This window comes from Macaca fascicularis, chromosome 10 (assembly GCF_037993035.2).
Source record: "Macaca fascicularis isolate 582-1 chromosome 10, T2T-MFA8v1.1".
NCBI classification, from domain to species: domain Eukaryota; kingdom Metazoa; phylum Chordata; class Mammalia; order Primates; family Cercopithecidae; genus Macaca; species Macaca fascicularis.
The window spans coordinates 4,847,242-4,863,365 of NC_088384.1; the positions used below are offsets into that span (position 1 = coordinate 4,847,242).

General features: G+C 48.5%; 2 protein-coding genes across 5 annotated transcripts in view; one reads left to right on the forward strand and one right to left on the reverse strand.

The window, feature by feature from the left end:
• The window catches only part of CERK (ceramide kinase), a 79,113-nt gene that overhangs the window by 34,294 nt on the left and 28,695 nt on the right, over positions 1-16,124 (forward strand). For all 3 annotated transcript variants that reach the window (XM_045364225.2, XM_005566987.4, XM_045364226.3), the window contains 3 exons: positions 5,751-5,864; positions 6,565-6,687; positions 14,661-14,786. In XM_045364225.2, coding sequence (XP_045220160.2) covers positions 5,751-5,864; positions 6,565-6,687; positions 14,661-14,786 — 363 coding nt within the window. The remainder of the gene's footprint in view (positions 1-5,750; positions 5,865-6,564; positions 6,688-14,660; positions 14,787-16,124) is intronic.
• Positions 2,350-16,124, reverse strand: part of GRAMD4 (GRAM domain containing 4) — a 153,626-nt gene continuing 139,851 nt past the window's right edge. For both annotated transcript variants that reach the window (XM_065521721.2, XM_045364224.3), the window contains one exon: positions 2,350-3,653. In XM_065521721.2, coding sequence (XP_065377793.1) covers positions 3,639-3,653 — 15 coding nt within the window. In that variant the 3' untranslated portion in view covers positions 2,350-3,638. The remainder of the gene's footprint in view (positions 3,654-16,124) is intronic.

The following is a 16,124-nucleotide window of genomic DNA, read 5'->3' on the forward strand; positions in this document are numbered from 1 at the left end:
CCGTGGTGTCTCATGGGCAGGAGAATTTATCTCTGTCAGCAAAAGAATATGAAGGTGCCCCAAATTCCCACCTTCCGCCCTTTGCGAGATGTTCCCACAGCGTCTGTCCACCCGGGTCAGGTATGTTTTATCCCGCGGATGCTGTGGCACGTCCACATGCTACGTGCTGTGCGGGGATGCCGCTTGGAGCCAGCACATTGAGACTTACCCTCGGAGGGCAGTTCCTTCTGCTTCTAGAGAACCGTCTGCATTCTCCTGTGTGCCAGCCCTCGGTGGCCCCACTGCCGTCCGCATGACCTGCCCTCAGATGAGCAGGCCACAGCTCTCCAACCGGCAGACGCTGGCGAGCGTTTCCTGAGCCCCCCTGCAGGGAGCTGCTCTCCGTTTGTTCAGATTCTTGGCCCGGTTCTTTGTTTCCTAATTAGAAATCAGAGTTTCGAAGACTAGGGCGTAATGCCCGTGACACACCGAGGTGAGGAGAGCGGGAGAAGGGTGAGTGCTGCCAGGCCGGAGGCGTCTCACTGTGGAGTCCCCAGCTTAACACAGGGACAATGGCCTGAAGGAGGCAGAGCCTCCATCTCCAGCCCAGCCCTTTTTTGTTTTGTTTTGTTTTTGAGACAGAGTCTTGCTCTCTGTTGCCCAGGCTGGAGTGCAGTGGTGTGATCTTGGCTGACTGCAAGCTCTGCCTCCCAGGTTCATACCATTCTCCTGCCTCAGCCTCCTGAGTAGCTGGGACTACAAGTGCCCGCCACCACGCCTGGCTAATTTTTTGAATATATTTAGTAGAGATGGGGTTTCGCCATGTTAGCCCGGATGGTCTCGATCTTCTGACCTCATGATCCGCCCACCTCAGCCTCCCAAAGTGCCAGGATTACAGGCGTGAGCCACTCCGCCCGGCCGAGCCCAGCCTTTTTGACAAGAAAGGAAGCCATCATTTATCAGACATTTTTGTGCTTGAAACTTTTTCACCCTTTATCTTACTACAGTTTCTAAAACCCCTGTGGGGTTCATCATTCCACCCCCTTTACAGCCATGCTCCAGGCTTAGCGGCTTACCCTCAATAAGACAGCAGCCGCATGCAGGCCAAAGCCATGCCAAGTCCAGCCACTCGTCGCCGCCTGGAGAATGTGTTCCTGCCCTGGCCGCACTACTTCAGGTCTCCCGAGTCAGCAAGGAAGCCCTTGTCCTGAGCCGTACCCAGTGCAGTTGACCCCCAAACAACATGGGAGTCAGCGCCCCAGCCCCGTGCAGTTGAAAACTTTTGACTTCCTCAGCACTTAACTACTAACAGCCTACTGTTGACTGGATGCCTTGCGATAACATAAATAGCCGATGAACACATATTTCCTATGTGGCCTGAATTGTATGCTGTATTACTACAGTAAAGTAAGCTAGAGAAAAGAAAATGTGGTTAAGAAAACCCTAAGGAAGAGAAAATATGTTTACTATCCGGCAAGTGGAAGTGGATCGTTACAAAGGTCTCCATCCTCGTGGTCTTCATGTTGAGTGGGCTGAGGAGGAAGAGAAGAGGAGGGATCGGTCGTGCTGTCTCAGGGGTGGCGGAGGCGGACGAGATGGAGGAGGTGGAAGGGGAGGCAAGAGAGGCAGCTGAGCTCAGTGCCACTTTTATTGAAAAATCCAGCTGGGCGTGGTGGCTCACGCCTGTAATCCCAGCACTTTGGGAGGCCGAGGCGGGCGGATCACCTGAGGTCAGAAGTTCGAGACCATCCTGGCCAACATGGTGAAACCCTATCTCTATTGAGAGTACAAAAGTTAGCCGGGTGTGGTGGCAGGCTCCTATAATCCCAGCTACTCAGGAGGCTGAGGCAGGAGAATCGCTGGAAACTAGGAAGCGGAGGTTGCAGTGTGCCAAGATTATGCCACTGTACTCCAGCCTGGGCAACAAGAGCAAGACTCCATCTCAAAAAAAAAAAAAAAAGAGAAATGAAAACTCCCCACGTCAGTGGACCCTCGAAGGTTAAGGCCATGTTGCTCAGAGGTCAGCGATATTCTTCTTCTTTTTTTTTTTTGTTTTCCTGAGACTGAGTCTCACTCTGTTGCCCAGGCTGGAGTGCACTGGTGTAATCTCGGCTCCCTGCAACCTCCGCCTCCTGGGTTCAAGCAACTAATGCCTCAGCCTCCTGAGTAGCTGGGATTACGGGAACACACCACCACACCTGGCTAACTTTTGTATTTTTAGTAGAGACGGGGTTTCACCATGTTGGCCAGGCTGGTCTCGAACTCCTGACCTCAAGTGATCCATCTGCCTCGGCCTCCCAGAGTGCTGAGATTGCAGGCGTGAGCCACTGTGTCCGCCCTGTGTTCTTATTCTTGACATTCCTCAAGCTGTGCAGACAAGATTGAATTTTATTCGTCTATTAACTTTCCTGTCCCTTTTTAGAGACAGTAATTCCATTTATTAATCTGTGTAAAAGGAACGTGTGTGTAAACGAATGACCCCCGCTGGCATCTGTGTCTTTTTCTCACACCAGAGGAGCAGGTACAACTTGCTGCAGGTCCAGTGTGGCAGAAGGTACCTGGACTCACCCCACGGTGTCCTTGGTTCAGTCTCCTGTCCTAACACTTGTAGTTATTCAGTCATACTCAAGTGGGATCATCATCCCTTCGCCCAGAGTGGCCACCCTCTCACAGCCGCTCGCCCTCTCCCTCCCAGCGGCCACCCTCTCACAGCCGCTCGCCCTCTCCCTCCCAGCGGCCACCCTCTCACAGCCGCTCGCCCTCTCCCTCCCAGCGGCCTCTGCCTCTCCCCGGCTCCTGCCCCTATGTCGCCTTCCTCCACCCACGGGGAATCCTCTGAACCCTGACCCTGACGTTGACACTGTCCCCGCCCCCTCCCCGCCCCCAGGCCTGCGTCACTCCTTCCAGCAGGACCTGTGTGGACCACCTGGCCTCATGCTGGCACCCCTGGCACGGCATGGCCTGCAGCCTGGTCAGCATGGCGAGTCCCTTCCTGGGCTCTTGGAGTCTGTGGGACTGAATGTGCAAGGCTGAAAGTTAGTAACCTGTGGACTCAGGTGACTGTCCTGGAGTCACTCGTAACTTACCTGTTGTGCAGTTTCCTAAACCAGTCCATCAGATGTTGGGGAACTGACCTGACTGCTGACTCTCAGACCATGGCTTGTTCTCACTGCCTGTCGCCGCTTCTTATCAGACAGCCGTGGTTGTGGTTATCCACAGGCACTAGCAGGTCCCGAAGCCTGCGCTCAGCAGTCCAGGAAGATCGCAGTGTGCATTGTCATATCCATAGGTGGTGGATTCCTGACTCACTGTCTGTGTCATTGAACCCTGCCCCGAGCGTGGCCCGTGCTGGGTCCCGGAGCTGCAGAGGCCTGGCATTAGCTCTGTCTCATAGGACGAGGATGCCATGGTGTCAGGTGCACTCACAGGGTTTCAGTGCCATGGTCACGTCCCTGCAGGACCAGGAGGGCAAGGCCAGTACCTCAAGAAATAGGGGGTGGTTAAGGAGGCGAGCCGTGCCAGACGAGAAGAGCCGCATCCGAAGGCTGGTGGCGGAGACAGGGAAGCTGATCCACGTGCGGGTGTATGAGATGCCCTGAGATCCCGCGTGGCTGTCCTGTATGGATGCCAACCCGCAGAGCGAAGAGGGGCCTGGAGCATCAGGGTTCAGGGTTCTAAGGGAGAGGAGAATAAGAAATGGGTGGAAATTGTGTTCTAGAGTCACAGCCTCGAGGACAAGATGGGAAGCCAGGGCCTGGTGTGGTAGTTCATGCCTGTAATCCCAGCACTTTGGGAGGTTGAGGTAGGTGGATCATCTGAGGTCAGGAGTTCGAGACCAGCCTGGCTAACATGGCGAAACCCCGTCTCTACTAAAAATACAAAAATTAGCAGGGCGTGGTGGTGGGTACCTATAATCCCAGCTACTTGGGAGGCTGAGGAGGGAGAATCACTTGAACCAGGAGGGGAAGGTTGCAGTGAGCCGAGATTGCACCACTGCATTCCAGCCTGGGCAGCAAGAGCAAAACTCCATCTCAAAAAAAAAAAAAAAAAAAAAAAAAAGGTGGGAGGCCAGGAGGGAGGCCCAGGTGGGGCACTGGAGGGTCGGGTCCCTAAGAGTCTCTCTGGACCCCACATTCTATACCCAGGAGCAGGATGCACACGGACACCTCCTGGGACCTTGAAACCTCCATTCTCCAGCCAGACTTCTTCCTCTGTAACCCTCTCCCCAGCAAGTCTGCTCCCCTGGGGCTGGCTTCACTTCAGAGGGAATCAGGAGGCCCCACTACTGACTTTTCAAGGGTTTCTGCCGTGGTCAAAGGCCCAGTTCAGACACTACCCTCTCAGGTTCCTAGAACTTAATTTCCATGGGCAACAACTTTAAAAATGATGCAAAATTACTACAAATGTTACAGCATTTTTTTTTTTGCATTTAGCTACAGCAAAAACATAGTATTTTAGCTATATTGCAGGTTTTATAGCCAACCTAGGAAGCTAACCACAAATTATAACGTTCTTCTGTATAAAAATATATCATACATGCCTAACAGTAATTCCAGAATAAGCTTTTGGAAGCCAGCTTGCTCAAACTTGGCTTTGCTGTCTTCAATCCCATGCTCTCCTGGGCAAGTTCTTTCAGGCCTTGGACTTCAGTTACCCGTCACCTCCCATGGCTCTGCTGCCAGCCCAGAACTTTCTTTGATGTGCAGGCCTGTAATTGCAGCTGCCCACCAGATGAACATGCCCCGGGTGGCTCGGGTGGAATTGGCCCTTCCTGGTTGCCAGGGTGGAGCATGTCCGGTGCTGTCCTCCCCTGGGTCCCTGGAAGTCCCCCCGCACTCCAGTCCCGCCACACTTGGGCTCTGCCTCACTTGCACGCTCCGTGGTTCCAGCCGTCCCGGGTCCTGTCACGTGTCTCCCTCCCACTTGGATTTCCGAACCAGACGCTGTCCTGCAGACAGAGGCCGTGTCTTGAGCATATTTCCCCAAATTTAACATGGTAGCTGGCCCAGAATGGTCAGCATTTGCTGCTTGAATGACTGAGCAAATGGTGTGAAAAATCGCAGCCTCCATCTGGTGACTCGGCTGAATAAAACATCCCGCCGTCTGGTAACACTGAGCTGCCCGCAGTTATTTAGCTCTGAGTTTAAAGGTGACCTATAACCATCCTTTTTATTTTTTGATTAAAAATTTTTTTTTTTTTTTTTTTTTTTTTTTGAGACTGAGTCTCGCTCTGTCACCCAGGCTGGAGTGCAGTGGCCAGATCTCAGCTCACTGCAAGCTCTGCCTCCCGGGTTTACGCCATTCTCCTGCCTCAGCCTCCCGAGTAGCTGGGACTACAGGCGTCCGCCACCTCGCCCGGCTAGTGTTTCGTATTTTTTGGTAGAGACGGGGTTTCACCGTGTTAACCAGGATGGTCTCGATCTCCTGACCTCATGATCCACCTGCCTTGGCCTCCCAAAGTGCTGGGATTACAGGCTTGAGCCACCGTGCCCAGCCAAAAATTTTTTTTTAATATTTGGAGATGGGGCCTTGCACTGTTGCCAGGACTGGAGTGCAGTGGCACCATCACAGCTCACTGAACTCCTGAGCTCAAGTGATCCTCCCTCCTCAGCCTCTCAAAGTGCTGGGATTACAGGTGCACACCACCACACCCAGCCTGAATATCTAATGAGAATATTAAAGCAGAATATTCTCAGCTTCTTGGAGTTGGACTGATTTTACCTGTGTTGATTCTGATGAATTTATTGACAGAAGGACGTGGTGTTTTACAGATGCCTGCTCTGTGCCTGTATCTGAGATCATCGCCGTTGAGGAAACAGACGTTCACGGGAAACATCACAGCAGTGGAAAATGGCAGAAAATGGAAAAGCCTTATGCTTTTACAGGTGAGAGAGCCTAAATGTCTTCTCCCACAGTCTTCATTAATTCTATGTAGATTACATGAGAGGGAACTTTTTTGTTACTAGTTTAACAAGCTCAATGCGTTGGTTTATCTTTATGAAATCTTCCTAATTTTTTTTTCCCAAATGCTACCTTTAGTTAATGTTTTAGTTAATGGTCATTTTTTCCCTTTTATTTATTTATTTATTTATTTTTTGAGACGGAGTTTCGCTCTTGTTGCCCAGGCTGAAGTGCAATGGCCCGGTCTCGGCTCACTGCAATCTCCACTTCCTGGATTCAAGCGATTCTCCTCCCTCAGCCTCCTGAGTAGCTGGAATTACAGGCGCCTACGACCAGACCCGGCTAATTTTTTGTATTTTAAGTAGAGACGGGTGTTTCACCGTGTTGGCCAGGCTGGTCTCGAACTCCTAACCTCAGGTGATCTGCCCGCCTCAGCCTCCCGAAGTGCTGGATTACAGACGTGAGTCACATCGGCCCTTTTCCTTTGTGTGACCTAAAATGTTTGAAAGATAGGATGTTTTTTCTAATATACCTTGAAAGTTACTAACTCATTAGAAGGTAAGAGAACCCCTGGGGAAGTTCAGTTAGGAACCTATAATTAGCTGCATTTGGTGCATATTCCCTTGAGGTGTTGTCAGTGACGCTGCAAACCTTGCACTAATGAGCGTGTTTGCTTCTGTGCAGTTCACTGTGTAAAGAGAGCACGACGGCACCGCTGGAAGTGGGCGCAGGTGACTTTCTGGTGCCCAGAGGAGCAGCTGTGTCACTTGTGGCTGCAGACCCTGCGGGAGATGCTGGAGAAGCTGAGTACGTATGTGTTTGGACTAAGAGACAGGATGGCCGCGGTGGCACGCGCACTCCTGAGTGGGTGATCTTCCGGACGTGTCTCCCCCTTTCATGCAGCTGGCCATACTGCAGGTGGACATGATGAGTCAGGCTGACTTAATTCCTCATTAGCTGACCAGCCCAGTGAGTGCAAAGGGCATGGGCTCCACAGCCTGGAACCTGGCATGGAGTCCAGCCCCCTGCTCACTAGCCAGGAGGCCTGGGTGCAGGTCACTTACCCTTCTGAGCCTCAGTTTCTCTTTCTGGAAGTGGGGATGGTAATAGCTTTTACATTCGAGGTGCATGTGAGAATTAAACTGGACCCACAACTCATATCTGTCTGGGATGTGTCCATATCTTTTTTTTCTCTTTTCTTTTCTTTTTCAAGATGGAGTCTTACTCTGTTGCTCAGACTGGAGCACAGTGGCGTGACCTCAGCTCGCTCCAACCTCCACCTCCTGGGTTCAAGTGATTCTGCTGCCTCAGCCTCCCGCATAGCTGGGACTACAGGCATGCACCACCACGCCTGGCTAATTTTTGTATTTTTAGTAAAGACGGGGTTTCGCCAAGTTGGCCAGGCTGGTCTCGAACTCCTGACCTGGAGTGATCTGCCCACCTTGGCCTCCCAGAGTGCTGGGATTACAGGCATGAGCCACCGTGCCCAGCCAAGGATGTGTCCACATCTGAAATGTAGTAGGAGCCCGGAGCCTGGTGGGTTAGTTATTGTATGCTGAGTAACAAGACTTTGTCACCCTTAAAAAGTAGTAGGATGAGTGGAGACATAATCTGTACACCAAACCCCCATGACATGCACTTTACCTATATAACAAACCTGCACATGTACTCGTGAACTTAAAAGTTTAAAAAAAGAAACATATGGTTCACACACACACACACGCAAAGTGGTTGGTGTTCATTCATTTTGTATTCATAACACTATTTCATGTTGTTTGCTTATAACCCTAATACACAATTTTTTTTGAGACAGGGTCTCGCTCTGTTGCCCAGGCTGGAGTGCAGTGGTGTGATCTTAGCTCACTGCAACCTCCACCTTCCAGGCTCAAGTGATCCTCCCACCTCAGCTTCCTGAGTAGCTGGGACTACAGGTGTGTGCCACCCCGCCTGGCTAATTTTTTTGTATTTTTTTGTAGAGACAGGGTTTTGCCATATTGCCCTGTCTGATTGCATACTCCTGGGCTCAAGCGATCTTCCCACCTCAGCCTCCCAAAGTGCTGGGATTACAGGTGTGAGCCACTGAGCCCAGCCGATACACAGTCTTGACAACTCAGTATAGGCTTCACCTGTAGAATAGAAATGGCACGTGTTTAGGTTAGTTTTATGTATCTTTGAATGAATTTGGCATCTACATCAAGAAAGTGAATTTCAGTTTATTAAAAGGAGGTGTTCCCATATATCCACTTCAGAGCAGCATCCTTGCTTGAAAGAACTCTCCTCTTGATTACAACTGGGGTGGGAGGACCTGTGTTTCCACACTTCCCTATTTAATCCTGGAGGACTTGGCCTTCACCACCTGCTGTCATGACAAGCTCATCCTCACCATCCTCACATCTCAAACCACCACAAGCCCTGTTCCTGTGCGTGTCGTTCCGCACTAGGCTGTTCAGAAAAGCGCGTCCATTTCTCCCACCTTCCCCTCCTCTGTTTGTCTCTCGACTCCCTGCTTTCTGTCCATCCTGTTTTCTTTTTCTCTTTCCCTTTCCTCCCATCAAACCTGTTTTCATGAGACTTTAGGTGATTGGATTCCAGACCTGATCCTATAGGTGCAGACTCCAAGAGAAAGTTCTCTGAACCCTGCCTTCCACTGGAGAATGTGTGTTCATTTTCATCTTTATAATTGTGCATTTGGTATAGTCTACTTGTATGTAAAAATTGTATATGATTCTATTGTTTCAGCTATTCTGCAATTTTAACTTCTAACCCTGTTATCTGTTTCAGTGGGCTTTTTTCTTTGTTTTGTTTTTGTTTTTTGAGACGGTCTCACTCTGTCTTCCAGGCTGGAGTGCAGTGGTGCAATCTCGGCTCACTGCAAACTCCTCCCAGGTTCAAGCGATTCTCCTGCCTGAACCTCCTAAGTAGCTGAGATTATAGGCGCCCACTACCACACCTGGCTAATTTTTATATTTGTTGTAGAGATGGAGTTTCGCCACGTTGGCCAGGCTGGTTTCCAACCTCTGACCTCAAGTGATCCGCCTACTTCGGCCTCCCAAAGTGCTGGGATTTCAGGCTGTTTTAGTGTTTGATTATCATGTCGCAGACACAGAGGATCTCACTCTGAGTGTGCACTGGGTGAATTTTCTTGCTGAGCACACTTGTGTAACCAGCTCAAGATAAAGAAGCAGAATATTGCCAGCTCCAGGGTCCCCCACTGTGCCCCTGTGGTCATGACTCCCCAAAGGGGAACCACTGCCGTGACTTCTAAACAACTAAGTTCATTGTTGTACTTGATAGAAAACAAATCATACAGTATGAACCCTTTTGTGCCTGGCTCTTGGCTCAACGTGACACTTGTGAAGTTTTCCACGCTGTTTTCCACCATGGTGGCGTGTGTTAATACTCTTGCATAAGTTTTCCACGCTCTTGCGTGGGGCTGCCGTTTGTTCATTCTCTAGGCTGTATGGTATTCCGTGATGTGAATGTTACGGCCATGTATTCACCCATGGTGCTGTGGCTGGTCATCTGGACAGCTTCCTGATGCGGGCTGTCATGAACAGTAGCATTGTGAACATTCTAGAGCATGTCTTTTGCGCCCGTCTGCATTTCTCCTGGGTGCATACCTGGGAATGGAGTTGCTGGGTTGCATGAGTTTGTTTCATGTGTTGACTTCAGAAGACGCTGCCAGCCTGCATTCCTCCCTCAGGGTGCGGGAGTTCTGGTTGCCCCACATCTTAGCCACACCTTTACATCTTAGCCGTGGTGGGGAGTGTTAGTAGTCTTGCATTGTGATTGTAGTTTGCACTCCCTAATGGTTAATTAGAAACACATTCATTTGTTCATGGGCCATTCGGATATCCCTTTTTGTGAGGTTCTGTTCAAGTCTTTTGTGCATTTTTCCGTTTGGTGGTATTTTTTTTCTTTCTTTCTTTCTTTTTTAGACAGAGTCTCGCTTTGTTGCCCAGGCTGGAGTGCAGTTGCGCGATCCTGGCTCACTGCAACCTCTGCCTCCTGGGTTCAAGCGATCCTCAGTTTCCTGAGTAGCTGGGACTACAGGCCACAGGCGTGCACCACCACACCTGGCTAGTTTTTTGTATTTTTTAGTAGAAACGGGGTTTCGCCATGTTGGCCAGGCTGGTCTTGAACTCCTGGCCTCAAGTGATCCACTTGCCTCGGCCTCCCAAAGTGCTGGGATTATAGGCGTGAACCACTATGCCTGGCTGGTTGTATCTTTTTCTTAATGATGTGTAGAAACTGTTTACATTATGTGGATGTGAATCTTTTATTGAATTTATGAATTACATAAATTTATGTAATTCATAAGAATTACCCATTCTATAACTTGCCTTTCAATCTCGTATTTTTCTTTTTTTTTTTTTTTTTTTTAAGAGATAGAGTCTTGGCCGGGTATGGTGGCTCACAGCTGTAATCCTGGCACTTTGGGAGGCCGCGGCGGGTGGATCACCTGAGATCAAGAGTTCAGGACCAGCCTGGCCAACATGATGAAACCCCATTTCTACTAAAAATACAAAACTTAGCCAGGCATGGTGGCACACGCCTGTCATCCCAGCCACTCCAGAGGCTGAAGCAGGAGAATCACTTGAACCCTGGGGGCAGAGGTTGCAGTGAGCTGAGATCACGCCACTTCACTCCAGCCTGGGCGAAAGAGCAAACCTCTGTCTCAAAAGAAAAAAAAAAAAAAGGGAGATGAGGTCTTGTTCTGTCACCCAGGCCAGAGTGCAATGGCATGATCACGGTTCAGTGCAGCTTTGAACTCCTGAACTCAAGCAGTGCCTCTGCCTTAGCCTCCCAAGTAGCTGAGACTACAGGCACATGTCACCATGCCTGGCTAATTTTTTGAAAATGTTTTCATAGATCTGGGGTCTTGCTGTGTTGCCCAGACTGGTCTCAAACTCCTAGACTCAAGGAATCTTCCCACCTCAGCCTCCCAAAGCATTGACATTACCAGGGTGAACTACTATGCTCGGCCTATTTTTATGATTTTAAAAACTTTCTGGTAAGCTTGTGTCCTATTGAAGACATCTTTGTCTACTCCAAAGTCATGAAGACGTGGTATTCTCCAAGCTCTATTGTTTTCCACTTCACATTTAGATCTACGTAACCCATTTGGAATTCATGTTTCTGTACAGTGTGAGGTGAGCAGTCAAGGTTCATTTTCCTGTTTCTTTTTATGTATTCGTTTTTTCAAGACAGGGTCTCACTCCGTCACCCAGGCTGGAGTGCAGCCGTGCGATCATAGCTCACTCTGGCCTTGAAATACTGGGCTCAAGCGATCCTCCTGCCTCAGCCTCCCAAGTAGCTGGGACTACAGGCACGAACCACTGTGCCCAACCTAGTATTTTCATTAAATACATACATCTCCTTGACCCTGTAGCATTTACGGGAAAGTCTCCTTTTCCCTACTGCACTGTTGTGTTTTTTTTATTGTTTGTGTATAGAAATGTGATTGAATTGTGTATTTCACCTTGCATTCAATGACCTTGCAAAGTTCACTTATGGGTGCTAATAGTTTGATGATTATTTTAGATTTTTGTCAAACACGATCACGTCAGCTGTGCATAATAACAGTTCTGTTTCTTCCATTTTAATTCTTCTCTCTTTTATTTCTTTTCCTTATGTTTTTGCCCTGGCTTGGACCAACACAGGGTTGCTAGCCGCATCCTTGTCTCAGTTCTGATCTCAGGAGAAAGCTTTTAGTGTTTCACCACTAAGAATGATGTTTCTTAGGTTTTTAATAGATTTTAAAAATCAGATTAAGACAGAATTTCCTTTTAATCTGACTTTTCTGAGAGTTTTGTTTTTTTTAAGTGGAGAATGGGTATTTAATTTAATAAATGTCTTTTCTGCATCAATTGAGATGATTGTATGACTTTTTTTCAGTTAATTTGTTGAGTTAGATTAATTTCTCATTATCGCATTCCTGGAGTAAACAAACCTCTCTTGGTTGTGATGTAGTACTCTGTTTATATATCACTGGATTTGACTTGTGGATATTGTGTTTAGGATTTTTGCACGTAGGTTCAGGGGAGGGATGTCTGAATGTGAGCCCCCTTCTGATAACGACCTTGTCTGGTTTTGTTCCCAAGGTCACAGTGGCATCATACAAAGAGTTCATACATGTTTGTTCTTTTCTGTTCTCTGGAAGAGTTCCTATAATCTTGAGTTTATTTTTTCCTTAAATGTTTGGAAGAATTCAGTTGTGAAACCATCTGGGCGTGGAGTTTTCTTCATGGGAAGTTGTCGTTAATAGCTTCGGTGTCTTTTTTTTTTTTTTTTTTTTTTTGAGACGGAGTCTCGCTCTGTAGCCCGGGCTGGAGTGCAGTGGCCGGATCTCAGCTCACTGCAAGCTCCGCCTCCCAGGTTTACGCCATTCTCCTGCCTCAGCCTCCCGAGTAGCTGGGACTACAGGCGCCCGCCACCTCGCCCGGCTAGTTTTTTGTATTTTTTAGTAGAGACGGGGTTTCACGGTGTTCGCCAGGATGGTCTCGATCTCCTGACCTCGTGATCCGCCCGTCTCGGCCTCCCAAAGTGCTGGGATTACAGGCTTGAGCCATCGCGCCCGGCCGCTTCGGTGTCTTTATTAGCTGTCAGACTATTCCGATTTTCTATTTCTTCTGGTATTTCTGACAAATTTTGCTTTTTGAGAAGTTTAACCATTTCATCCAAATTTGTGAGTTTATTGACGTGAACTTAGTAGTAAATTCTTCATTTTCTTTGTAATATTGGTAGAATCTGGAGTGATGTCTCACTCTATAGCCCAGGCTGGAATGCAGTGGCACAACCATAGCTCACTGCAGCCTCGACCTCCCAGGGTCAAGTGATTCTCCCACCTCAGCCTCCAGAGTAGCTGGAACTACAAGCGCACACCACCACACCCAGCTAATTTATTTATTTATTTATTTTTATTATTATTATTATTATTTGACATGGAGTCTCACTTACTCTGTCACCCAGACTGGAGTGCAATGGCGTGATCTTGGCTCACTGCAACCTCCACTTCCTGGGTTCAAATGATTCTCCTGCTTTAGTCTCCTGAGCAGCTGGGATTATAGGCGCTTGCCACCATTTCCGGCTAATTTTTGTATTATTAGTAGAGACAGGGTTTTATCATGTTGCCCAGGCCGGTCTCAAACTCCTGACCTCAAGTGATCCGCCTACCTCGCCCTTCCAAAGTGCTGGGATTACAGGCGTAAGCCACTGAGCGTGGCCTAATTTTTTTGATTGTTTGTCGAGACAGGATCTCACTGTATTGCCCTGGCTGGTCTTGAACTCCTGTGCTCATATGATCCTCCTGCCTTGGCCTCCCAAAATGTTGGGATTACAGGCGTCAGCCACTGTGCCTGGCCAGAATCCTAAGTGTCAATCAATGACTTCTGAAACACACAAAGCTTTGTAACTCAAACCCATCCAGGCTTCTGTCACCCCAGAAGTCTTCTCATGATGTTTCCCAGTCAGGTAGGGAGCCCAGGCTGGTGTTGTCTTGTAGCTGTGGTTGTGGTTGTTTTGCCCACTCTCGAACTTCACGTGCGTGGGACTGTGTGACGTGTGCTCCAGGGTGGAAGGCTTCAGTCTCTCTGCGTACTGTTTTCACATTGAGTCATGTCGGTCGCGCCCCAGTAGTTTGCTTATTTCATGACTGAAAGATGTTCCATGGATGTGTGGACTGTATCTCGTTGATCTCTTCTTCAGGTGATGGGCGTTTGGGCTGTTCCCACTGCTTCGCTGTTGTGTAGAGTGCTGTGATGAACATTTGTGTCTGGGTTTTTTTGTTTTGTTTTATTTTGTTTTTTTCGAGACAGAGTCTCGCTCTGTCACCCAGGCTGGAGTGCAGTGGCATGATCTCGGCTCACTGCCAGCTCCGCCTCCCAGGTTCATGCCATTCTCCTGCCTTAGCCTCCCAGGTAGCTGGGACTACAGGTGCCCGCCACCACGCCCGGCTAATTTTTTGGATTTCTTTTTAGTAGAGACGGGGTTTCACCATGTTAGCCAGGATGGTCTCGATCTCCTGACCTCGTGATCCGCCCGCCTCGGCCTCCCAAAGTGCTGGGATTACAGGCGTGAGCCACCGCATCTGGCCCTGTATCTGGGTTTTTGTATGGACTTAAGTTTTCAGTTTTCTTGGGCAGATACTGTCTTGTTGCTTGTATTGATTTGTTAGTTAAGCGTGTTATTTTAAGTAGCAGAGTTACATGAACCCACCAAAACAGAAATGTGGAAGTTGTTATAAGAAAATGGGGGTGACTGAGGAAACCCAAGCATGGGAGTTTGGTGGGGTCCCTGGAGAGACGGAAGTGAGGTTATTGGCTTCTGTCTTTCCATCTCCACGAGCATCTCCCTGTGTGGCTTCTTCTTTCCATGCCCGCCTGTCCACTTCTCCTAAGACTCTTCCCGACGTCTCCTTCCTTCTTCCTGCTGTCCGCACGCTCGCCTCCTTCACCTGCAGAAGAATGAGGCTGCCGCCCCAGCATGTACACCCGACAGCACCCTTCAGAGCAGAGAGAGTCTGTCGCAGTCGGAATTCTGAGTTCGTGGGACTTTCATGGTGTCTGACATAGCCTTTGCTCAGTTGGACAACCTGTTAATTTTCTTGTTTCACAGATCAGGAAACTCTTTGTCATTGTTCTTTAACATTTAAAAATACTTTCCTTCAGATAATACTAAGCAGAATCCTAAAACTCCCACGGTTTGATTTTGTCCAGTAGCAGAGCTCTTCATTTTGATTTTGTTATTTTCATTGCTATTTACATGTTGTTGTCTTGCAGCGTCCAGACCAAAGCATTTACTGGTATTTATCAACCCGTTTGGAGGAAAAGGACAAGGCAAGCGGATATATGAAAGGAAAGTGGCACCACTGTTCACCTTAGCCTCCATCACCACTGACATCATCGGTAAGGTGCAAATTCTGTGTGAACTATGTAGAAGTAAGTTTGAAAAATGATTCAAGTATAGTCACTAGAAAAGTTTGTTTTTTCTAGACGGTGTCTCACTGTATTGCCCAGGCTGCAGTGCAGTGGAGCAGTCGTGGCTCACTGTAACCTCAGCCTCCCTGGCTCAGACAATCCTCCTGCTTCAGCCTCCCACACCATGTGCCATCATGCCTGGCTAATTTTTGTATTTTTTGTACAGGCGGGGTTTTGCCATATTGCTCAGGCTGATCTCGAACCCCTGGGCTCAAGCGGTCTTACCCACCTCAGCCTCCCAAAGTGCTGGGATTATAGGCATGAGCCACTGTGCCCAGCCCAAGATTTTTATCCTGTAAGATTATTTTAAACAAAATAGAACTTTTTTTTTTTTACATACCAGAATGGGAAGAATGCAAAATAAATAACTTAGTATTTTCCAGCCAAGTCTCAGCATAGAAGGCATCAAGAAAAACACTGAGAAGATAAAAGGGCAACAATTATAGTCAGAAAATTATCAAAAGAGGAGACACAAAGGATTAATAAGTCTTAGAAATAATCTCACCAATAAATGACATTCAGAATGCATAATACAGTACCACAGTGCAAGTGCTGGATGTGGAAAGGCGGGGAGAGACCGTGTTTTGTGAAATGATGTTAAAAAGTCACTTGGTAATGTGGGTTGAGAGCCTGAAAAATGAGGGCATTTTTGCCCAGTATTTTATGTTTTCTAAATCTCTCCTAGGACACAGTCAAGTTCACAGAGATGGATGCACGCAACAGCCCATTGCACTCTTTGTATTATAGCAAATCATTGGAAACAACTTACTCATTTTTATTTTTGTTTTTAGACGGAGTCTCACTCTGTTGCCCAGGCTGGACAGGCTGGAGTGCAGTGCCATGATCTCGGCTTACTGCAACCTCCACCTCCCAAGTTGAAGCAATTCTCGTGCCTCAGCTTCCCGAATAGCTGGGATTACAGGCATGTGCCACCACACCCGGCTAATTTTTTGCATTTTTAGTAGTGATGGGGTTTCACCGTGTTAGCCAGGATGGTCTCAATCTCCTGACCTCGTGATCCACCCGCCTCGGTCTCCCCAAGTGCTGGGATGACAGGCATGAGCCACTGCGCCTGGCAATGTAGCGTTTCTAAAGGGTCTTTACAAGGGATTTTTTTTTTCTTTTTTCTTTTGGAGATGGAGTCTCGCTGTGTCGCCCAGGCTGGAAAGCAGTGGCGTGGTCTCGGCTCACTGCAAGCTCTGCCTCCAAGGTTCATGCTGTTATCCTGCCTCAGCCTCTCGAGTAGCTGGGACTACAGGCGGCCGC